Genomic DNA, 25607 nt, shown 5'->3' with positions numbered 1-25607 from the left:
AGGTCAGAGTAGAGGAGGTCAGAGTAGAGCAGGTCAGAGTAGAGCAGGTCAGAGTAGAGCACTCTCGTGAACTAGAGGAGGGAGAGGAGGAGGGAGAGGAAATAGAGTCTAGAGGAGGGGGGGAGGAAAGAAAGGAAATAGCTTAGCAATTGCAGCATAGCGCCATGGCTCCTTATTTAATTACTTCCATCACACCCTGCCCCAACTACGCACACACACACACACACACACACACACACACACCAGGGACATGCGGCCAAATATGCCAAATATGCGGAGCTCCGCTGCAAATCCAGGGAGAGACGAGAAGTGCGACAGCAACGAGTTCAGCCTCAGAACAGAAACTGGAGGGAGCGTGGCCAAGCAACGTGTCTGTTACAAACCAAACTGCAATGGAAAAAGCACCAAGGGTGGCAGCTGTCACATGTGCCTCACTGAGGGGTGTGTGTTGAGTCCACTGAGGGGTGTGTATGGAGTCCACTGAGGGGTGTGTGTTGAGCCACTGAGGGGTGTGTTGGAGCCCACTGAGGGGTGTGTATGGAGCCCACTGAGGGGTGTGTATCGAGCTCACTGAGGGGTGTGTGTTGAGTCCACTGAGGGGTGTGTGTTGAGTCACTGAGGGGTGTGTGTTGAGCCCACTGAGGGGTGTATCGAGCCCACTGAGGGGTGTGTATGAGCCCACTGAGGGGTGTGTGTTGAGCCCACTGAGGGGTGTGTGTTGAGTCCACTGAGGGGTGTGTGTCGAGTCCACTGAGGGGTGTGTGTCGAGCTCACTGAGGGGTGTGTATGGAGCCCACTGAGGGGTGTGTGTCGAGCCCACTGAGGGGTGTGTGTCGAGCCCACTGAGAGGTGTGTGTTGAGCCCACTGAGGGGTGTGTGTTGATCCCACTGAGGGGTGTGTATGGAGCCCACTGAGGGGTGTGTATCGAGCTCACTGAAGGGTGAGTGTTGAGCCCACTGAGGGGTGTGTATCGAGCCCACTGAGGGGTGTGTATCGAGTCCACTGAGGGGTGTGTGTCGAGCCCACTGAGGGGTGTGTGTCGAGCCCACTGAGGGGTGTGTGTTGAGCCCACTGAGGGGTGTGTATGGAGCCCACTGAGGGGTGTGTATGGAGCCCACTGAGGGGTGTGTGTTGAGCCCACTGAGGGGTGTGTGTCGAGTCCACTGAGGGGTGTGTGTGGAGCCCACTGAGGGGTGTGTGTCGAGTCCACTGAGGGGTGTGTGTCGAGCCCACTGAGGGGTGTGTGTCGAGCCCACTGAGGGGGTGTGTCGAGCCCACTGAGGGGGTGTGTCGAGCCCACTGAGGGGTGTGTGTCGAGCCCACTGAGGGGTGTGTGTTGAGTCCACTGAGGGGTGTGTGTTGACCCCACTGAGGGGTGTGTGTTGAGTCCACTGAGGGGTGTGTGTCGAGTCCACTGAGGGGTGTGTATCGAGCCCACGTAATTGACGCTTGGTCTCCCTCTACGTTAGCTAGCGAAAATGAATGAATGAATGAATGAATGAATGGATGAATGAATGGATGGATGAATGGATGGATGGATGAATGGATGGATGGATGAATGAATGGATGAATGAATGGATGGATGGATGAATGAATGAATGGATGAATTGGCGTGACTATATGACGTCATTAGTAGCCAACAAAGTACTGATCCACAGGCTATTCACATCATAGCGGGGGACTTTAATCATGTCGACCTGAAGGCAGTACTACCCAAGTTCTACCAGCATGTAAAATGTGCAACGAGAGGAGAAAAAACACTGGATAAGGTATACACCAACATCAAACGTGCTTACAAGGCTAGTCCGCTAGCTCATCTAGGCATGTCTGACCATGTGTCAATCCTCCTGATTCCTGCATACACTACAATGGGGAAAAGTGCTCCCACCACCACTAAGACTGTCAGAACCTGGCCAGAAGGGTCCGCTCCACTGCAGATCTGCCTAAATGACACCCTATGGCAGGAATATGAGCATGAGGACCTGGAACAGTACACGTCGTCGGTTCAGAACCACATAGTGAACTGCACCAACTCAGTCACCGTGGACAAACGGGTCCGGGTCTACCCCAACACGAAGCCATGGATGACTGGGAAGGTCCAAAAACTGATAAATGAGAGGGACAACGCCTTCTTCGCAGGGAAGCGCACACCGCTGTACAGCTCCACCAGGGCCAACCTAAAGCGCGGCATCAAAGCGGCCAAGGCAGAGCACAGAGAGAAGATTGAGGAATGCCTCCTGAGCAACGACTCCAGGCGGATGTGGCAGGGGGTTCAGCAGATGACAAACTTCAGAGCCAACAGGCTCACAGCCGCAGAGGACGACCCCCTGCTGGCGGGAAAGCTGAACACCTTCTACGCCCGGTTCGACGAGGGGCGAACGGAGGTAACCACAACACAAACACCACTCTCTCCAGCTCTCAGCAGCCTCACCCTCACAGAGCACGAGGTGAGACGCGTACTGAAGGCGGTGGACCCCAGGAAAGCCTCGGGGCCGGATGGCGTCCTGGGACGGGTGCTGAGAGACTGCGCCGACCAGCTGGCCGGGGTTTTCACCAACATCTTTAACCAGTCCCTGTCCCAGGCCACCGTCCCACCCTGCCTGAAAACCTCAACTATCATCCCAGTCCCGAAGAAAAGCACGCTGAGCTGCCTAAACGACTACCGCCCGGTGGCACTCACACCAATCATCATGAAGTGCTTCGAGAAACTAGTCCGGGCCCACATACTCACACGCCTCCCGCCCAACCTGGATCCATACCAGTTCGCCTACAGAGCCCACAGGTCCACAGAGGACGCCATAGCGACGACTCTCCACGCCACTCTATCCCACCTGGAGAGGGGAAACAGCTACGCGAGACTGCTCTTCGTGGACTTCAGCTCCGCCTTCAACACCATCCTTCCAGACAGGCTAGTGACCAAACTACTAGACCTGGGTCTATCACACTCTATATGTGCGTGGATCAAGGACTTCCTGACCGACCGCCCCCAGAGGGTGCGGGTGGGCCCCCACACCTCCACAGCCCTCAGCCTCAGCACTGGGTCACCCCAGGGCTGCGTGCTAAGCCCCATCCTCTACAACCTCTACACCCACGACTTCACCCCCGTCCACCCCAGCAACTACATCGTAAAGTTTGCAGACGACACCACCGTGGTGGGATGTATCTCGGGGGGGGACGAGGCGGCGTACAGGGATGAGGTAGAGCAACTGAGCAAGCTGTGCAAGGTTAACAACCTGCTGCTAAACAAGTCAAAGACCCAGGAATTCATCGTAGACTTCAGGAGGAAAAAGTCAGAGATCCAGCCCCTGCTCATCGACGGAGAGAGCGTGGAGAGAGTCTCAACCCTCCGATTCCTGGGACACAACATGCGGGATGACCTGGCCTGGAAGGACAACACTAAAGGCACCATCAAGAGGGCACAACAGCGGCTATACACCCTGAGATGCCTCAGGAAACAACACAACAAGCAGGAGATACTGGTGGCCTTCTACCACGGCGCAGTGGAGAGCATCCTCACCTTCGGCATCTCCAACTGGTTCCACAGCTGCACAACAGCGGAGAGAAACGAGCTACAGAGAGTCGTGAGAACAGCACAGAAGATCACCGGCGCCCCCCTCCCCTCTCTGGAGGAGCTGTACAACACACGCTGTCTCAGGAGGGCCTCCAAGATCTCCAAGGACCCGACCCACCCTGGGCACGTACACTTTGTCAAGCTGCCCTCGAACAGGAGGTACAGGACCCCGGCCGCTAAGACAAACAGACTGAAGGACTGCTTCTACCACAGGGCCGTCAAGGCCCTGAACACAGAAAAGGCCTAAGTTCTGGGCCCAGGACAGTCCGGACGGATTGTATGGCAGCTAGTGCTGAGGCACATGTACATTTTCAAGCCTGCAAACTGTGACACTTTAAAATAATGTGAAAAAATACTTTTTGTGCAATATGACAATCCTAGTTGACTATCTGTGCAGTATAGTACAGTGGATTGTGTACATAGCCTTTATTGATGTAAACCAGCTCCTTACCTTCTTGTGATTTTATGCATCTATGCTTTTTCTAAAATGTGTTTTCTTTTTCCTTTCCTAACACCAGGGGAGCCACCCCTCCTAAATTTCGTTGTTTGGTACCTGTACTGTAGCAATGACAAATAAAGTCCATTCCATTCCATGAATGAATGGATGGATGGATGAATGGATGGATGGATGGATGGATGATGAATGAATGAATGGATGAATGAATGGATGGATGAACGAATGAATGGATGAATGAATGGATGGATGAATGAATGGATGAATGAATGGATGAATGAATGGATGGATGAATGAATGGATGAATTAATTAATTAATTAATTAATTAATTATCTTTATTGTCATTGTAACAGGTACAATGAAATTCAAATGCAAACCCTAGGTGCTAACAAACAAACACAGACCTAAGATAATAAAAAAGACAAAAAAGAATGAGACATAAATAGGGGGGGATATAAATAAAAATATGGGGATAAGTGATCGGTAGACATCTGAAAAAGTATCTATTATGTGAACTTCTATACTTTTTCAGATGTCTACCGATCACTTATCCCCATATTTTTATTTATATCCCCCCCCTAAAACCTATAGTGCTGCAAAAATGGAAAGTGTTAAATTGGAAAGCGTATGCCTATAAAATGTGAATCGAATACGTAAGTTACCTGTATGCGTGTGCAAAGAATGCTGATATGAAATATGAAGCATACTGTCACCAATAGTATTGTGCAACTTGCCAAGTGAATGGTGAATTGAAGCTACCTCTGTCAGGTTCATATGTGTGTAAATCTGGCTCCTAGTCAGTGCCTCCCCAACCATTGACCTCACCGCATGTCACTGACACACACACACACACACACACACACACACACACACACATACATACACACACACACATACATACACACACACATACACACATACACACACACACACACCACACACACACACACACACACACACACACACCACATACACGTAACATCCACAATCCAAACACTCAACACCCTCCACTCTCTCTCTCTCCTTCCCTCTCTTCTTCCCTCCTTCCCTCCATCTGTGTAGCTCTCCCAGGCTTCCATCATCCCATCTGCCCAGTGTTCCAGAACCTTCCCTTCCTCTGTAATAGGGTTGGGCGGTTATACAGTTATACCATATACCACAGTTTTTCTCCCCTGGTGTTCTACCTCTCCCAGCCTCCCCTGTTGTTCTACCTCCCCCAGCCTCCCCTGGTGTTCTACCTCCACCAGCCTCCCCTGGTGTTCTACCTCCACCAGCCTCCCCTGGTGTTCTACCTCCCCCAGCGTCCCCTGGTGTTCTACCTCCCCTAGCCTCCGCTGGTGTTCTACCTCCACCAGCCTCCCCTGGTGTTCTACCTCCACCAGCCTCCCCTGGTGTTCTACCTCCACCAGCCTCCCCTGGTGTTCTACCTCCACCAGCCTCCCCTGGTGTTCTACCTCCATCAGCCTCCCCTGGTGTTCTACCTCCACCAGCCTCCCCTGGTGTTCTACCTCCACCAGCCTCCCCTGGTGTTCTACCTCCCCCAGCCTCCCCTGGTGTTCTACCTCCCCCAGCCTCCCCTGGTGTTCTACCTCCCCCAGCCTCCCCTGGTGTTCTACCTCCCCCAGTCTCCCCTGGTGTTCTACCTCCCCCAGCCTCCCCTGGTGTTCTACCTCCATCAGCCTCCCCTGGTGTTCTACCTCCACCAGCCTCCCCTGGTGTTCTACCTCCACCAGCCTCCCCTGGTGTTCTACCTCCCCCAGCCTCCCCTGGTGTTCTACCTCCCCCAGTCTCCCCTGGTGTTCTACCTCCTGGTGTCTAGTATGTTATCACACCCACATCCTGACATCATGTGATGATGTCACTGTCAACCTTCTTCTTCTCTCAGGTTCAGGAGAGCCATCCAGAAGGGCAGCCGGGGGTCAAAGGTCAAGCGAGGAGAGGACGCCACCATGGACAATGAGCAGGCGCCTCCTGCCTCCACCGGGGGCAGCACTGGGAGCACGCCCTCCACCACCCCCAGCACCAGTACCACCAGTACCACCAGTACCACCAGTACCACGGCCAGCACCACCAGTCCAGCCAGCAGCAGCAGCAGTAGCGTCCCTGTGAGGCTGCCTCACATCTCAGTCTACAGCGGCATCCCTGACCGACAGACTGTCCAGGTAATAATAATATTAATAATAATAATAATACTAATAATAATAATAATAATAATAATAATAATACTTTAGATTTATATAGCGCTTTTCTAGACACTCAAAGACGCTTTACAAACTGAAAAGGTCGAGTAGTAATGATAAAAGGAAACAAAACAATAAATAAATAAATAAATAAAAGAAAGTATAGGGACCTAATTAAGGTAGAGCTGAGGACACATGGGAAGGGGAGGGGGAGAGGGTTAACTGGTGAAGGCAAGCTTGAAAAGGTGGGGTTTGAGGGCCTGTTTAAATGTCGGCAGGGTGTTGGCCTGTCTGATGTGGTTGGGGAGGGCGTTCCAGAGGGACGGGGCTGCGGCTGAAAAGGCCCTATCACCCCAGGTCCGGAGCTTGGTCCTGGTGGTCTTGAGGGTGTGGTTTGGTCGGCAGACCTGAGGCAACGGGGGGGGGGGGGGGGGGGTGTGGAGGGGGACGAGGTAAGGGGTGAGTAGGATTTTGAAGTGGATCCTGTATTTGACCGGGAGCCAGTGTCGGTTTTGGAGGACAGGGGTGATGTGCTCACGGTGGCGAGTGGAGGTGAGCAGACGGGCAGCAGAGTTCTGGACGTATTGGAAGTTGTTTAGGATGTTATTAGGCAGACCGTAGAGGATGCTGTTGCAGTAGTCGAGTCGGGAGGTTATGAGGGCGTGGATGAGTGTTTTAGCAGCGGAAAAGGACAGGGAGGGTCGATAGGGTCGAGAGGAGTATGTCATTGGTGATTTTGTAGTAGTGCTGTTTCAGTGCTGTGTTTGGAACGGAAGCCTGTATGACAGACATACAGTCAGGCTGCTACCCAGCTGAACAGTCTGGCTGTAAACAGCTGAACAGTCAGGCTGTAGAGGTAGACATCGGAGGACAGGCTCTTTGTAAGACATGGAATGGAATGAGGAAAGGTGTCAAACCTCTGTGATATCTGCCTCCACCAGCCTCTCGTGGTGTTCTCTCTCTTTCTTTCTCACACACACACACACACACACACAGGTTTTTTCCACAGCTTTTAAATACAGCTTTTGCCTTTTCCTTTGGTAGTTGCATTAAAAATACCATCAACTGCGGCGCATGCCATATAATCGCAGGGTCCCGGGTTTGATTCCGGCCATCGACATATCCTGCATGTCATCTCCCCTCTCTCTCACGCATCCTTTCTGTCAATCTCTACTGTCTCTATCCCAATAAGGCAGAAATGCCCTAAAAACATAAAACAAAATACCTTCAACCGAATGTCTGCTGATTGTTACTGTGCTGCTACCACCACCTGGTGGAGGCTTTAGGCACTACAGCATGCATGGCTTTGGTCTGACTCGGGAGATCAGGGTGCAGGTTTGAGGGGTGTGATGAAGTACAGGGGCTCCTTTATTCTGGTTCTGCAGCCCAGAACCATAATCATAATAATCATGACTAACTATGTCATAACAGCCAGCAGGCCAGATCAGCTTCACAACATTAAATCAATAAACTACAAAGATTAGATTAATCAAGATTAATCGAGTTAATTAACATCCTCCCCGCCCACCTGCAGCTCCAATCAAATTAGCGGCTGTGTGTCACTCTCTGGAGGGGGTGGGGGGGTTAGGGTGTTAAAGGTGGGGGTTAGGGGGGGTTAGAGGGGTTAGGGTGTTAAAGGTGGGGGTTAGGGGGGGTTAGAGGGGTTGTGTAGTTGAGGAGGAGAGAGAGAGATAAGGGTTTAGGTGATCAGGGAGGTTGGTTTTCCTCCTTTTCCTCTCAGCTGCCTGGAGCCCTATTCTACAAGCGTGCAGGGTTTCAGAGAGCCAAGAAGCGTGTGGAGAGGGTTGTGTCGGCCTAGAGGTTAGTGGACGAAGACAGTGGAAGGATGAGGAAAGAGGGGACAGGAGGGTGGAGGAGGCTACGTCAGTGGATATAAGGGAGAAGGATTCAACAGAGGGTAGGGAGGACAAGACAGAGGAAGAGAGAGCGGTGGGGGAGAGGGTCAGGGTTCCCGTGCTGGTCTTAAAAAGCTGTAAAGTCTCAAATCCAGCAATCCGATTTATAAGGCCTAAAAAGGTCTAACATTTCAGTTATTCGGTCTAAAAATTAGGTGTTAGGTCTTAAAAATTAGATCCTGCAAGGAAATCAGTCCGACCACATCTATTTACGCAGAAATGAATCAAGCTGGAACCAAATAAATGGCAATTCGCTTCCTATTTTGTCTGTATGGCAGTGAAATCCCTAATTTCATCACCTCGAGGACGACAAAAATATGGCGGCGCAAATAGGTCTACAATTCTATTCAAAGAGAAGAGAGGGGTAACAGTAAGGTTGGAGGTGTGGGAGGGTCTGGTGAAGACAAGGTGGAGCTGATCGCCCGCCTTTATGAGTCAGAGGAGAGGGGGACAGGGTGAGATCGAAGGAGAGGAGAAGGTGAAGTACCCCAGACGAGAGGAGCTTCTCTGACCGGATGTTGAAGTCACCCAGTAGTGGGAACGTCGGGCCGTCCTCTGGGAAGCAGCTGAGAAGGACGTCCATCTCTCTGAGGAAGCGGTCAAGCTGACCTGGGGAACAATAGATAACGACAATATGACGTTTTCAAAGTCCTCCCACGACAGTGAGGTCGTGGTCAATTGAGCATGGTGGACAGATTTGATTGGAAGGGTTGTGAGGGGGCCGGGGGCGGGGGGGTGTAGCGTCGCTGTGTCCTCCTGAGGGATGAAATAACAGGAATGGGAAGACAGCACATTGCTCTATTTGTCCGTAGAGAGAGAGAGGGTTAGTGGTCAATACCAGTTAGGGCTCAAATGACACAGACAGTTAAACAAGATTAGATTTAATTACTAGGGAGGTATTCCATCAATGTCGCTAAAGGAAAATATTATTTAAGGCTTATTTTCATAAATCTTGCGAGAGTTATCAAAACTACAACACACACACACACACACACACACACTCATGCACACACACGTGCACTCACTCACTCACTGTCTCTCTCTCTCTCTCTCTCTCTCTTTCACACACACACACACACACATTCAACGAGAGGAGTGGATGAATGGGTGCAACCGCCCCCCGGGTCGTAGGTCACACAAGGGTGATGTAGGTCACAGAAACCCTCTCTCCTGTTGCCTAGCAACGGTGTGTGGAAGCTGTCAGTCAACTTATTAAGTGCCTGAGCGGTAGCAGAGTCGGGCACTTGGTTACCCCCGACAACCCAGTTGCTCAGCCAGTGTGACACTTGTAACATCTACAGGTATATAATCTACGGGTATCTCTGCTCCCCCCCCAGGTGATCCAGCAGGCCCTGCACCGCCAGCCCAACACCGCAGCTCAGTACCTGCAGCAGATGTACGCAGCGCAGCAACAACACCTGATGCTGCAGACAGCTGCCCTGCAACAACAACACCTCAGCCTGGTACACACACACACACACGCACGCACGCACACACGCACGCACGCCCGCACGCACATATCCACAGACACACATACACACACACACGGGCGCGCACACACACACACACACACACACACACACACACACACATATCCACACACACACATATCCACAGACACACACACACACACGCCAGTTAACCCTGTCTCCTCTGCTCTGCTCTCTGCTCCCCCTGCTGGTCACAGGCTAGCATCGCAGCAGGAAGACAGACCTCCCAGAATGGAACCTCCTCCCAGACCTCTCAGACCACCGTGAGTAACACACACACATGCATACACACACACACACACACACACACACACACACACACACACACACACACTAGGGCTGACCCGAATACAATTTTACAGGCTGTGAATACTCGTTTTCAAAAACACCTGTAACAGCCATTTAGGCCTATGTTATATGCTAGCCTTATGTTATTTATGTTAGTTTTCTAATATTAATTTTGAATTATTGACTTTATGATATTAATTGATTTGATTTAATGAAGATAATATTTCCTATTGAATGCTGGATGAATGGATATTAGGGATATAAGGGAACAGGAAATGGGATGTCTGCTGGATTTCAACAGCAGTAGCAATAACAGTGGATAATGGTGATTTGCAATATGATTTTGAGAAAATAAAAGAATGTGTTTATTTTTTTATACGTCACTCTGTTTTGTATGGAACTGTTTGTTGGAACCTCCGACTCACCCAAGTAGAGGATATTAGGATTAAAAGTCTCTACAAAACCATTAAAAACAAACACTTATATTAATGTCTGGAAGTCCAAATGTCCATTGTTAAACTCACTGCGGTAGAGCTCCTTCTCTGCATTATAACCTGGCCAAGCAGCTTAGCCTAAGCGTGTTTGCTTCTGAGAAGGCTTAGCCAGGCCTCAGTCTCTTTATTACTCTTTCTAACCCCTCATGTCTGTCGCCAAGAATGCTGTTATCTTGTCTGTAATGCTTCTCTTTCTTTTCTCTGTGATAGGGTTCACAAACCCGAGTGTCCTTTGTGTTGTTTTTGAGGTTGATGGTTGCGATGTCTGGGGATGCCACCTATAATATAATAATATTTATTATTAAACTATTAAACCTGATGCTAATGGGTCTAGCATAACGTTTAGAGCATGTAGGCTTGGCTTACAAGCGATGCTCGGATAAGAATCTCTATACTTACATGTTTGACATGATTCAGCAAACTTGCCTTTTGCACTGAGCTTTTTTCTTATCATCCGATAATTCAAAATGTTGCCTCACCACTGATTTCTTCAGCCTCTTTATCCTCTCTAGCCTCTCTAAACCAGCTATATACTGTATATGTTTATATTTTCTAAATATGAACAATAACTGCTCTATCTATATTATAGGCCTTAACTGGCGAAATGTATTGTAGTTAAGCCTACTGCTGCAAATAGTTTTGTTGCTAAAAACAACAACGACAAAAAAACTGAGCTTCTGAATACTGAATTGAGATTTGAACACCAACTTAATGAACCAATACCAATACAACCAATACATTTTACGAATATTCAAATAGTTTGGGCCATCCCTAACACACACACACACACACACACACACACACACACACACACACACACACACACACACAGTTTAGTATCTTTATTTGCGTTCACATTTTACAATAAAATTCTTGAACACAAACATTAGTAGCTGCATCAGCATAGGACACTCGGTTGCTCAATGTGTTTCAGTGTGAGTCTAAGGGTACAGGTAACACCTTCTCTCTCCATAACCCTAACCCACACACACACACACACACACACACACACACACACATACTCACCAGTCCTCTCGCCTGTCCCCAGATTAATCTGACCTCCTCTCCAGCCGCCGCCCATTTGATCAGCCGCGCCCAGAGCGTTAGCTCCGCCCCCGGCACCATCTCCCAGCAGGCCGTGCTGCTGGGCAGCCCCTCTAGCCCCGCCCTCACTTCCAGCCAGGCACAGATGTACCTGAGAGCCCAGATGGTACGACACACTGTGTGTGTGTGTGTGTGTGTGTGTGTGTGTGTGTGTGTGTGTGTGTGTGTGTGTGTGTGTGTGTGTGTGTGTGTGTTAGTGTGTTGTCCATGGTGCTAGGCCATCCTGTTGCTTTGTCCCCGCAGCTCATCTTCACGCCCACCGCCACTGTGGCTGCCGTCCAATCAGAGAGCTCCTCACACTCCTCTGCTCAACACTCCGCCTCCTCACAGGTACTGAAACCCCCCCCCCACACACACACACATACACACACCCACACCCACACAGACACAGACACACATCCACACACACACACACACACACACACACACACACACACACAAACATATACAGTTAGGTCCATATATATTTCGACACTGACAGAGTTTTTGTTATATTATTGTTTACCAAAACATATTAAAGTTACAGTTATATAACCCTTATTATATACCCTACCCTATAATATTAGCCTCTGAGTGCAGACTCTCAGCTTTAATTTGAAGGTATTCACATCCAAATCGGAGGAAGGATTTCAGAATTACAGCTCTTTAATATGCTCAAAAATAATAAAAGTATTTGGACAGTTGAATCAACAGCTGTTTCATGGACAGATCTGGGCTATTCTTTTGTTATTTCTTTATCAGCTAAGCAGGTAAAAGGTCTGAGTAGCATTTAAGTGTGGCATTTGCATTTGGAAACTGTTGCTGTGAACACACAACGATTCCTAAACGTTTAATACAATATTTTTGTTCAACCCCTTAAGGTCTGCACGTCAATTGCATCTCTTTCATTTCAAATCCATTGTGGTGGCGTACAGAGCCAACATTATTAAAATAATAATTAAATACTAATTATTAAAATATTAATTATATTTGTATTATTATACATTATAATATTTCCAGACCCAACTGTATATACACTCACTGGCCAGGGTTGGACCCCCTTTCACCTTCAGAATTCCCTTAATTCTTCATGGCATAGATTCAACAAGGTACTGGAAACGTTCCTCAGAGATGTTGGTCCATATTGACATTATCACATTACGCAGATGCTGCAGATTTGTTGGCTGCACCTTCATGATGCGAATCTCCAGTTCCACCACATCCCAAAGGTGCTCTATTGGATTGAGCTCTGGTGACTGCGGAGGCCATCGGAGTACAGTGAACTCATTGTCATGTTCAAGAAACCAGTTTGAGATGATGTATGTGATAGTTTTGATTTTTTTTTACTTAATAGCTAGTAAAAGTAGAATGTCTGGTGGGGTATGTGTGTGCATCAGAGCTAAGTGTAAAGGCCAATGCACACGGCGTGCGATTTTGTCACACGACAACATTCGATTCTCAATTCTTTGAATTATTTCAATTGGTGTGTGAATGGAGAATCTAATATTGTCGTGCGATAATATCGCATCGCACGCCGTGTGCATTGTCTCATTCAAAACAATGGAATCGAATTCGCGGTGCGACAAAATCGCACACCGTGTGCATTGGGCTTAAGAAACAAACAGACAGATATTTTTCTCTACAAAAGAGAGAAGTGATGCTTTTAACCTCTTATCAACTTTTAGCCAGAAGAGTCGGTCACGCATGTCGTTTCTATTTGCTCTCGTTGTGCTCTACAGGGAAAGCTGAGCTGCTCTGTTCTCAACCCGTAATCCCTACATTTGTTTTAATAGTTCCACAGTAATCTAATTGTGATAACACTAAATCAAATCAAATCAAATCAAATTTTATTTGTATAGCGCATTTCTTACAAGATGCAACTCAATGCGCTTCACACAATGAAAATGTTCAGTCAATCAGTCAATCAATCAATCAATACTGACAGAGCCGCGAGCAGGCAAAAGTAAAAAACCTGTATACTATGTAGCCAGGAAAAATTCCCTTGCAGCCCTCTACCAATAGAGCGACTACTAGCCAGTTTGCTTACCAGTACCCAGCGGTCCCCCAGGGGAGGCCAGGACCACCGGCACAAAGCAAGCAAGCAAGGGCAAAAACCTGTACACCATGTATCCAGGAAAAATTCCTTGCATATTATCGGCGTACACACTGTCCATAAATTTTGTGTTGTATTTGCATCGTTCTGCATCCAGTATGGTCACAGGTCCTGCCAAAAGAGAAACTTAAGCACAGTTATGATGCAACAACACAATAGAGACAATAAAGATGACAGCAATACAACCTGATGGTGGTCCTGGTACACCCTTGTACCGGTTCCAGTACTGCTCTAGGTGCTATTTGGAGCTGACAGTGCCTCATCAGCACCCGGGTCCATTTTCCTGTCAACACAAATCTCAAAAACACGAGTATGGTGTAATGGCCTAGTGATCCTAGTTCTATAATGTCCAATGTCTCCCTTAGTATCAAAAGGCGACATTGAATAAGTAGGTTTTGAGGTCACGCTTAAAAATGTCCTGAGTTTTAGACAACCTCAGGCCCTCAGGTAGGGTGTTCCACAATCTAGGAGCATATATGCTAAAAGCTGATCCTCCAAATCTCTTTGTCCTAGCCTCTGGCACTATTAAAAGTTCCGTGCCACTAGACCGTAGGGGTCTAGCTGGTGTGTATCTTATGAGCATGTCCACCATGTAATTGGGTCTGCAGGACATCCCTTAACCTTTAAAATCCTCCTTAACTCAATCACTCTCCACCCAGAGGGCCAGGGGTGGGTATATCTGGTGGTTACCTAGCAACAACACTCTGATTGGCTACAACATGAAGCATCATCATTGATGATGTCACCCTGGCGGCACTATGGAATGTTGACGATCTGGGCGACTTTTTTCACCTTTGGCGTGAACTCGTATTAAATCTACGTTCATTGCACATCTTACATCTAGACCAGGGGAGGCTGGTGGAGGTAGAACACCAGGGGAGCTGGGGGAGGTAGAACACCAGGGGAGGTTGGGGGAGGTAGAACACCAGGGGAGGTTGGGGGAGGTAGAACACCAGGGGAGGCTGGGGGAGGTAGAACACCAGGGGAGGCTGGAGGAGGTAGAACACCAGGGGAGGCTGGGGGAGGTAGAACACCAGGGGAGGCTGGTGGAGGTAGAACACCAGGGGAGGCTGAGGGAGGTAGAACACCAGGGGAGGCTGGGGGAGGTAGAACACCAGGGGAGGCTGGTGGAGGTAGAACACCATGAAAGGCTGGTGGAGGTAGAACACCAGGGGAGGCTGGTGGAGGTAGAACACCAGGGGAGGCTGGTGGAGGTAGAACATGAGGGGAGGCTGGTGAAGGTAGAACACCAGGGGAGGCTGGTGGAGGTAGAACACCAGGGGAGGCTGGTGGAGGTAGAACACCAGGGGAGGCTGGGGGAGGTAGAACACCAGGGGAGGCTGATGGAGGTAGATCACCAGGGGAGGCTGGTGGAGGCAGAGGACAGGCTCATTGTAATGCATGGAATGGAATGCTGAATGGTATCAACATGTAGCACACTGTTCCTGTGTACTACATACATAATACCGTTCCGTATTATACACTGCAGTGGTTGTAGTACCTCGTCATTCCACTATGGGGCATCACAAGATAACGAAACGCACAGGAAAGCAGAGATGTCTGAGATGCTGAATGAACGATGATCTAACAGTTGAACATGTTTTTCAGGTTTCTGTTGAAACAGTCAGAGGGTGTCTGTTTGGTCCCATCACCCCCCCCCCCCCCACAGCACCTCTGACCTCTGCTCAAGCCCCCCCCCCTCCCTGACCTCCGACCTCTCTGTCTCCTCAGGTCCAGAATCTGGCTCTCAGCCGCCAGCAGGGGGCGACGACGTCCTCCTCACAGACCCTCCAGGCCCTGAGCCTGAAGCAGACCCCCGCCCCCGCCCAGACCTCCGCCCCCATCCAGCCCCTGGCCCTCCACCGCAGCCCCAGCCAGGCCAGCCCCGGCCAGGGGAACCAGGGAGGCCAGGGGGGCCAGGGCCCGGGGGGGAAGGGAGGCTCCCCGGACGGACCCCCCACGGAGGGGGGGAGGAAGGGGGAGGGGGGGACCGTGGTGACGGAGGTGAGGGCCCTGAACATGAGCCGGAGCGCCATCGCTGCTATGGGGGCCCAGCCCTACATCTGCCCAGGTGTGTAGCTACTGTACACACGCACACACACACACACACACACACACACACACACACACACACACACACAGCTGCTTGGTGAGTTGGAGGCAGCAGCGTCTCAGTTTGGACCAGTAAACAAAGTTTTTGGCATTTAGCAGGTCTACGCCTTATTCCAAAGCGACTTACAATTAATACATTAGACTAAGCAAGTGAATCATCAATCCACCAGTCGTATCAGGCGGAGTAATCCAGCTCAGGCCCGGGGCCATTGATAGAAGGACAAACCTTCTTCTATCACCTTCTTCTAAACCTTTTTTTTGTTTTTTTTGTTTTTATATATAGACACTGGAGAAACAGAGAAACAGTACAAGGGGGTCAATAGAAGTTTTTAGTGGGACACAGTAGAGGGGGAAAGTGGGTGTCTTCAGGAGACGCAGTGCTGGGGGACAGTAGTTGTCTCAGGAGGAGCAGTTAAGATGTAACCTGAAGAGATGGGTCTTCAGTCTACGACGGAAGATGGATAGTGACTCTGCGGTTCTGACAGCTGAAACACATTCTGCTAACTCTCTCCCTGAGTGTGTGTGATGTGTGTGTGTGATGTGTGGCAGGAATTAACAGAGCTGTTTGTATTGTGTAGGCTTGTGTAAGGAGTAGTCTCCATGGGGAACACACACACTCACACACACACACCCTCTCTCTTTGTCTGTCTCTCTCTCTCTCTCTTTCTCCCTCTGTCTCTGACTGAACAGATTTCTCACAGTTTAAATCCGATGATGCTTCATTAGCGTGAGACAGTAACATGCTAACACATGCTAACAGGGTACAAAGACCAACACTGCAGAATAGAATAGGCTCAGTTTCCACTGGGGTCTATTTCTGGACTACAGTATGTAGTAATGGAGCCATCAGAGGGAAGGAGGGAGGGAGGGAGAGAGGGAGGGAGGGAGGGAGGGAGGGAGGGAGGGAGGGAGGGAGAGAGAGAGAGGGAGGGAGGGGGGGGCAGGTCTTGAGGGAGCTGAGTCTGTTCTTCCAACCACAGAGGATCATGGGAGCTGGGAGCAGCTGTGTACTTAAGAGTTTCATCACCTTCTGTTTGGCAGACAGGATGTACACCCCACTACACCACCTTAACACCCCACTACACCACCTTAACACCCCACTACATCACCTTAACACACCACGACACCACCGTAACACCCCACTACACCACCTTAACACCCCACTACACTACCTTAACACCCCACTACACCACCTTAACACACCACTACACCACTACACCACCTTAACACCCCTCTACACCACCTTAACACCCCACTACACCACCTCAACACACCACTACACCACCTTAACACCCCACTACACCACCTTAACACCCACTACACCACCTTAACACCCCACTACACCACCTTAACACAGTACCTACACCACCTTAACACCCCACTACACCACCTTAACACCCCACTACACCACCTTAACACACCACTACACCACCTTAACACCCCACTACACCACCTTAACACACCACCTTAACACACCACTACACCACCTTAACACCCCACGACACCACCTTAACACCCCACTACACCACCTTAACACCCCACTACATCACCTTAACACACCACGACACCACCGTAACACCCCACTACACCACCTTAACACCCCACTACACTACCTTAACACCCCACTACACCACCTTAACACACCACTACACCACTACACCACCTTAACACCCCTCTACACCACCTTAACACCCCACTACACCACCTCAACACACCACTACACCACCTTAACACCCCACTACACCACCTTAACACCCACTACACCACCTTAACACCCCACTACACCACCTTAACACAGTACCTACACCACCTTAACACCCCACTACACCACCTTAACACCCCACTACACCACCTTAACACACCACTACACCACCTTAACACACCACTACACCACCTTAACACACCACCTTAACACACCACTACACCACCTTAACACCCCACGACACCACCTTAACACCCCACTACACCACCTTAACACCCCACTACACCACCTTAACACACCCCACTACATCACCTTAACACACCACGACACCACCTTAACACCCCACTACACCACCTTAACACACCCCACTACACCACCTTAACACCCCACTACACCACCTTAACACACCCCACTACACCACCTTAACACACCACTACACCACCTTAACACACCCCACTACACCACCTTAACACCCCACTACACCACCTTAACACACCCCACTACACCACCTTAACACCCCACTACACCACCTTAACACCCCACTACACCACCTTAACACCCCACTACACCAGCGTAACACCCCACTACACCACCTTAACACCCCACTACACCACCTTAACACCCAACTACACCACCTTAACACCCCACTACACCACCTTAACACCCCACTACACCACCTTAACACACCCCACTACACCACCTTAACACCCCACTACCCCACCTTAACACCCCACTACACCACCTTAACACACCCCACTACACCACCTTAACACAACACTACACCACCTTAACACCCCACTACACCACCTTAACACCCCACTACACCACCTTAACACCCCACTACACCACCTTAACACACCCCACTACACCACCTTAACACCCCACTACCCCACCTTAACACCCCACTACACCACCTTAACACACCCCACTACACCACCTTAACACCCCCCACTACACCACCTTAACACCCCACTACACCACCTTAACACCCCACTAAACCACCTTAACACCCCACTACACCACCTTAACACCCCCCACTACACCACCTTAACACACCCCACTACACCACCTTAACACCCCACTACACCACCTTAACACCCTACTACATCACCTTAACACACCACTACACCACCTTAACACCCCACGACACCACCTTAACACCCCGCTACACCACCTTAACACCCCACTACACCACCTTAACACCCTACTACATCACCTTAACACACCACTACACCACCTTAACACCCCACGACACCACCTTAACACCCCACTACACCACCTTAACACCCCACTACACCACCTTAACACCCCACTAAACCACCTTAACACCCCACTACACCACCTTAACACCCCACGACACCACCTTAACACCCCACTACACCACCTTAACACCCCACTACACCACCTTAACACACCCCACTACACCACCTTAACACCCCACTACACCACCTTAACACCCCACTACACCACCTTAACACCCCACTACACCACCTTAACACACCCCACTACACCACCTTAACACCCCACTACACCACCTTAACACACCCCACTACACCACCTTAACACCCCACTACACCACCTTAACACACCCCACTACACTACCTTAACACACCACTACACTACCTTAACACACCACTACACCACCTTAACACCCATCTACACCACCTTAACACACCACCTTAACACACCACCTTAACACACCACCTTAACACACCACCTTAACACAGTACCTACACCACCTTAACACGGTACATACACACCATACAACATGTGTGGTCTGGTACACAGAGGGACGTTACAGCAGAAACAGTTCAGAGGAAACTCTGGGATTTTCCAGCACCGGGTGTTGAAACCCCGTAGGGAACATGCCCTTTACACATCCTGTAACAACACACACACACACACACCCACACACCGTACACACACACCGTACACACACACACACACCATACACACGCAAGCCATGCCGGGCCACATACATAGAAGGGGTGTGTGGTGTGTGAATGCGGGGGTGGGGGGGCCTGGAGGGGAGAAAGTCATTGAGATGATTCCCCCTTTCCTCTCCTCCCTCCTCTTCCCTGCGCCTCCTCTGTTCCTCATTAGGAGCCTGAGAACGCCGGGGTGGAAAGAATCTCCTGCTGTCCATCAGCACACCAGGCCTCTCAGCTGGGCTAGAACCTAGCTTCAGCCTGGCTACAGGCCTCTTATGTTGTTCTAACTAACTAACTAACTAGTGTGTTGTTATAACTAACTACCTAGTGTGTTGTTATAACTAACTAACTAACTAACTAGTATGTTGTTCTAGTCCAGTCATGTCACTCTAGTCAGAGATATTTGATATATGTTTTATTTATCTATTTCTTCTCCTCAGAAACATGTCGCTCAGTTTTCTCAAAGACCATCTCCCACTGTAAACTGTAGCTAACTATAGTCTGTGGCTGACATGGCATTCTCCTGCCGTGTGAAAACATAGCAGTTTTCCTGCAGACTTTCCTGCGGTCTGACCACCACTACTACTAATAACCTACAACTCTGCCAGGTGGACCCATTTAACCACATAACCCATTTTTGTCAGTCTCTTTTTAGCCATGATAATGACTCAATTGGACATCACTGTTTCCTTGCGAGACGGTGAGAGTGTGTGAGGGTGTGAGTGAGTGAGTGAGTGAGTGAGTGAGTGAGTGAGTGAGTGAGTGAGTGTGTGAGTGTGTGAGTGAGTGTGTGTGTGTGTGTGTGTGTGTATGTGTGTGTGTGTGTGTGTGTGCGTGAGCGTGTGTGGGTTGACTACATGCAGTGTGTCATCAACCATCACCATGTCTCCCCTCTAAGTTCTGATATACTGTCCCTGTTAGTGCGTAGGTCACACACACACACACACACACACACACACACACACACACAAAGGGGCTAGGGTATACTTCCTCTGTTAGTGTGTGTAGGGTACACACAGCCCAGTGTGTAATAGATGACTGATGGGCCTGGCTGTTCTCTGGGGAGATCCAGGTTGTCAGTGTGTCTCCACCAGCGCTGTAACACACCACTCAGCCTGTCTGTGAGTGGTCACACGCACAGTCTCAACTCTGACAGCAGTTTAGAGCATGTGTGTGTGAGAGAGTGTGTGTGAGTGTGAGTGAGAGTGAGAGTGAGAGTGAGAGTGTGAGTGTGAGTGTGAGTGTGAGTGCGAGAGTGTGAGAGTGTGTGAGTGTGTGAATAACACACAAATGACTGTATTGTTCTTGTCCATATTGAATACATCATTCAAACATTCACAGGATAGGTTGGAAAAAGTATGTGCACGGCTAGGCTGACGACTTATACAAAAGCTAATTAAAGGCAGGAGTTCGCAAACCTGGAGTCCAGTGAATGAAACTAGTTTGGAGGTGTGGGTTAGAGATACTTTGACTTATAAAAAACACTTGAGTTTGCTATTCACAAGAAGCATCTGCTGATGTGAGCCATGACACGAATTAAGAGGTCTCAGAAGACCTAGGATCAACCATTGTTGATAAAGCTGGAAAGGGTTACAAAGTAATCTCAAAGAGTTTAGATTAGATTCATCAGTCCACAGTTAGACAAATTGTCTATAAATGGAGACGATTTAGTACTGTGGCTACTCTCCCTCGAAGTGCCCAGCCAAGATGACTCCAAAGGCACAACGCAGAATGCTCAATGATAAAAAAAAAATAAGAATAAAAACTTGAGTAACAGCTAAAGGCTTGAAGGAATCATTGGAAATGTAAAAACATTGAACAGGCATGGAGGAAGCCGCTACTCTCAGAAAGAAACATTGCTGCGCGCCTGAAGTTTGCCAAAGAGCACCGTGACACTCCACAGCGCTACTGGGAAAAATGTTTTGTGGACTGATGAAACTAATGTTGAATTCAGGAAGAACACGCAGCACTACATACATGTGGTGTAAAAAGGGCACTGCATGTCAACATGAAAACCTCATCACAACAGTGAAGTACAGTGGAGGGAGCATCATGACTTGGGGCTGCTTTGCTGCCTCGCGGCCTGGACAGCTTGCCATCATCGAGGGGGAAAATGAATTCCCAAGTTTATCAAGGTATCCTACAGGATAACGTCAGGGTGGCTGTTAGCCAGCTGAAGCTCAGTAGAAGTTGGGTGATGCAGCAGGACAATGACGCTTTCATTTCTAACAACGTTCAAAGATAGTTACTCTATCCTTACTAAACATAGTTTAATTTAAAGCCTTGTAATGTTTACATAGTGGCACTGCCAAGTTCACAGCGCGGTGCAGAAACCCTCTTCTCTGGGGAGAACGCTGAACGCTGCTTTATTCATTTGTACAGAATTGCATTTAGTAACCCTCTGTTGTTGTTGTTGTTGCTGTTGTTTCAGCGTACAGCCACGCCCAGCCCCACCCCCTGGCCCAGCAGAAGCAGCAGTTTGTGACGCAGCATCAGAACCAGAGGGGCCAGGGCCAGCTCCTCCAGACAGCCTCCATCCAGCCCCACCTCCACACAGCCTCCTCCCTGGCCCCCCCCCAGAACCCCGCCCTTCCCAGCCCCCCCAAACCTGCCTGCCACCCCCCCCCCGGCACACCCAGCCAGCAGGCCACCATCTTCCACTCCACCATCAGCCACCACACCCACGCTCACCCTTACCCCCACCCCCACCCCCACACCCACCCCCACGCCCACCCTCACCTCCACGCCCACCCCCACCCCTACCCCCATCCCCACGTCCTCCACTCCGTCCTGGGTCAGGCCAAGGCCCAGCCAGTGCAGCTGACGGCCATAAACCTCCAGATCCAGCCCACGGCGTCTCAGGTGAGCCCCGGCAGGGAGCCTGATCCTGGCCAGGAGGACGCTCCAGTCTGGTGCTGCTTGGTGTCATTTTCTGTTTCTCTCTGAGTTCATCGGGTTTCAATTACTCTCTTTTCCCCCCTCTCCCTCTCTCTCTCCCTTTACCTCTCCCTCTCGCTCTCTCTCTCTTCTTCCCTCCCTCTCTCTCCCTTTACCTCCTTCTCTCTCTCTCCTCCTCCTTCCTCCCTATCTCTCAGGCGTCCAGACTGGTGCAGGACAGTAAAGACAAGCCCACCTCGTTGGTGGTGAGAGACACCACCTGTCGCCCCCCTGCCGTGCAGCAGCCCCCCCCACCTCCTGCTCCCGCCCCCGCTCCCGCCCCCATCCCCACCGCCGCCCCTGGCCCCTCCCCCCCCACCCCCGTCCCTGTCCCCACCCCCATCCTGGTCCCCACGCCCACCCTGGTCCCAAGACCAGCACAGCAGTCTAAGGCAGGCGCAGTCCCTGTCACACCCATCACCCAACCACAAGGTAACAGGACTGGGAGGGAGGGGACGGGGGGACGGGGGGGAGGGAGACTCATTGTTGTTGGTGTTGGAATACTTCATCATCAACATGCTGCTAGTCCTAGCAGGGTTCCACAGGTGGGTCGGTGGGTAGTTGGGTAGTTTTGTCTCCTAGTGTTGTCTCCTCGCAATGTGTATTTTTATTTTAGTGTTGAAGAATGATGATCGTATTAGGATGGAGCTTGGCCACAATTCTGGTCAAAGCAAATCTGTAAATTCACACAGCTGGTCGATGGTGGCGGGTATGAACGGGACCATAGTCAGTGCTCAGAGGTCCACAACAAACCCTCCGATGTCTTTTAATGTCTATAAATAGACGAGCAGATGGTACCGTATTCATGGCCCGCTGAGCGGTTGAACGTGACCCAAAGCGGCAGAGAACAATAACGGTCAGACGGTAGCGGTTTTAATTAGGTCGTATTCATGTTGTTCTCTAGAGTAGACAGCATGACTAGTTTGAGGAGCAAAGATATTAGTTGAATGATTTTTAATGCAGTCGTATCTGTCACAGTGTCACTTGTTGAATTGGTCGTCCTGATCGGAGCCATGACTCCGATTCTCCGAGTTTCCATCATTACGCGAGTCTGAGAGGTAATCAGTCACCGGGAGAGAAACGGTTTCCAGGGTATCCGCGGTGTCTTGAAAAGTATTTAAAGTTGATAAATCAATTTTGGGAAAATCAAGACTTAAGACTTAAGTATTAAAAAGTCTTATCACGATTTTATGAGGTCTTGAATTTTGTAGGTGTTTTTCTGAATTAGACTCTGTCCAAAGAGTTTGAGTCCTAAACACTTTTAGTAAAAGTTCGTGAATTTATTAGTTTTATTAAAAAACAAAGATGAACTGGAAATTCTGTTGTATGATAGTGGGTCTAGTCTATTGCAAACTAAAACTGTTAAGTTAAAGGTGTCACTGATGTCAACGGTTACAGCTCGAAGTGGCGGTGAGGTCTGGAAAAATATTGACAAGGTCTTTAAAAAGTCTTAGAAAGGTATTGAAATTAACCTCAAGATTCCTGTATATACCCTGGGTTTCGTTTTTGACGTTGGATACGGTGCCGAGGTCTGGTGGTGATGAATGGAGTGAGAGGAGCGGTGCCATGGTGAAGGAGGAGGCTTAGGTCTCCCACGGTGCCGCCCTCCTCCCGTTACCGGCGGGCTGCTCTGGACCGGGAGATCGTAGATCATCGTTATCGCGGCTCTGTGTCGGATGCAGCGCCGGTGACAATAAGCCTGTGGTCTTCAAACAGCGGCAGACTATTGAATTGAATTTGATAACAAATAATAATATATATATATAGACTTGAATTTGATAACAAGTACGCGCGGCAGTAAAACACTTTGGTGAGCCCAACCGACTTAGCTTATGTTCCTTTACGCGTTTGGATACTCTCCGCTGTGTGTGTGTGTGTGTGTGTGTGTGTGTGTGTGTGTGTGTGTGTGTGTGTGCGTGCGTGCGTGCGTGCGTGCGTGTGTGCGCGTGTGTGTGTGTGCGAGTGTGTGCGTGCGTGCGCGTGTGTCAGATATTCTCTGTAGCGTGTGCGCGTCATGTTGTAAACAGCGTAGAAACGAACTGCTGTTACCGTCAAAAAAGAGCGTCATTCTAGAGACCCGATGAAGGTGTTTTATTTATTTATTTCTGAGACAACTCGGGCTTGTCAGAATGGGTGACCGTGATTTTTTTTATTTTTATATAACAAGACTTAAACGTTCTGCAGATCCATATGTTGTGCATGGGCAGATGATGACCTACAGATAATCAATGAGTTGGTTTTGAGTAGCAGTTCTATGTGATTTACTACTGGCTGGTGGAGGTAGACATCGGAGGACTGGCTCATTGTAATGCATGGAATGGAATGAGGAACCAAAAGCTTTGATACCATTCCGTATTTAATTTCCATGCATTACAATGAGCCCGGCGTCCTCCGATTTCTACCTCCACCAGCCTCCATTTGATCAGTAGGTAGCCTAATGATTAAAATTACATGAGCAGGGGACACACAACAACGCTGCTGGAAATAATTCAGTGTGTAATCAATCTGCAATGATGAGAGAGAGGGGACAGACAGACAGAGGGAGGGAGCTGTGTTCAGTGCTGATGGTTAATCTAAGAGGTTGTTTCATTTGTTTGATTGACAGGAGAAGCGGCGACTAAGAGGCCGGTGAGTGCCACTCCTGCACCTTCTCTGGCCCCGCCCCCAGCAGCCATGACCTCAGGAAGTGAGAAGGCACCGTCTCCCACGGTGACGGGCAGCGTCCCCCAGAACGGAGAGCTCCCCCGGCCCCACCCGGGCCCCCCCCAGGCCATCGTCAAGCCCCAGGTCCTCACCCACGTCATCGAGGGGTTCGTCATCCAGGAGGGGGCGGAACCCTTCCCTGTACGTTGGTCACATGGTTTATTTATTTATTTATTTAACCCGACAGTGACGTTGAGATGTAAACCTCTGTATCCAGTGGTCTCTGGCCCAGAAGGCGACACACGTGTCAGAGCCCGACCCACACTGGATATCTGGTTCTGGTACCGATGCAGTTATGGGGTTCACAGATAACGGATATCTCTGAACATTATTTCTTAACTTTTTTGGACAGAATTCCTTTTTAGCACAATTTTCACAGGATAACAATGGCAAACATATTTTAATAATGAGCAGAAATGATCTTTTTTGATTAATACAGCAGTACATCTATTAATTTAATGTGCAGTTACGTGAACTATGCCAGATGAGATGTCACATATTCAACGCCCCACATATTGATGGGTGATGCTGTTCAATCATTTAAAACAAATGTTTAACCATTTAGCAGCGCTTTTATCCAAAGAGACTTGAATGAGAGATTACAGGGACCGTCTCCCTGGAGTAACTTAGG

At 49.5% G+C, this 25607-nt stretch overlaps 1 protein-coding gene across 1 annotated transcript in view; it reads left to right on the top strand.

The window, feature by feature from the left end:
* Positions 1-25607, top strand: part of phc2b (polyhomeotic homolog 2b) — a gene marked incomplete at both ends in the record, with an annotated part of 50158 nt that overhangs the window by 19071 nt on the left and 5480 nt on the right. Inside the window, 9 exons of the mRNA XM_080545800.1 lie at positions 5913-6189; positions 9461-9586; positions 9811-9876; positions 11444-11625; positions 11697-11829; positions 15323-15662; positions 21768-22198; positions 22432-22705; positions 24879-25117. Coding sequence (XP_080401926.1) covers positions 5913-6189; positions 9461-9586; positions 9811-9876; positions 11444-11625; positions 11697-11829; positions 15323-15662; positions 21768-22198; positions 22432-22705; positions 24879-25117 — 2068 coding nt within the window. The remainder of the gene's footprint in view (positions 1-5912; positions 6190-9460; positions 9587-9810; positions 9877-11443; positions 11626-11696; positions 11830-15322; positions 15663-21767; positions 22199-22431; positions 22706-24878; positions 25118-25607) is intronic.

This window comes from Nansenia antarctica, assembly GCF_963989245.1.
Source record: "Nansenia antarctica genome assembly, chromosome: 15".
NCBI classification, from domain to species: domain Eukaryota; kingdom Metazoa; phylum Chordata; class Actinopteri; order Argentiniformes; family Microstomatidae; genus Nansenia; species Nansenia antarctica.
The sequence above is the reverse complement of the archived record's forward strand: the minus strand, read 5'-3'. Positions and strand labels throughout refer to the sequence as shown.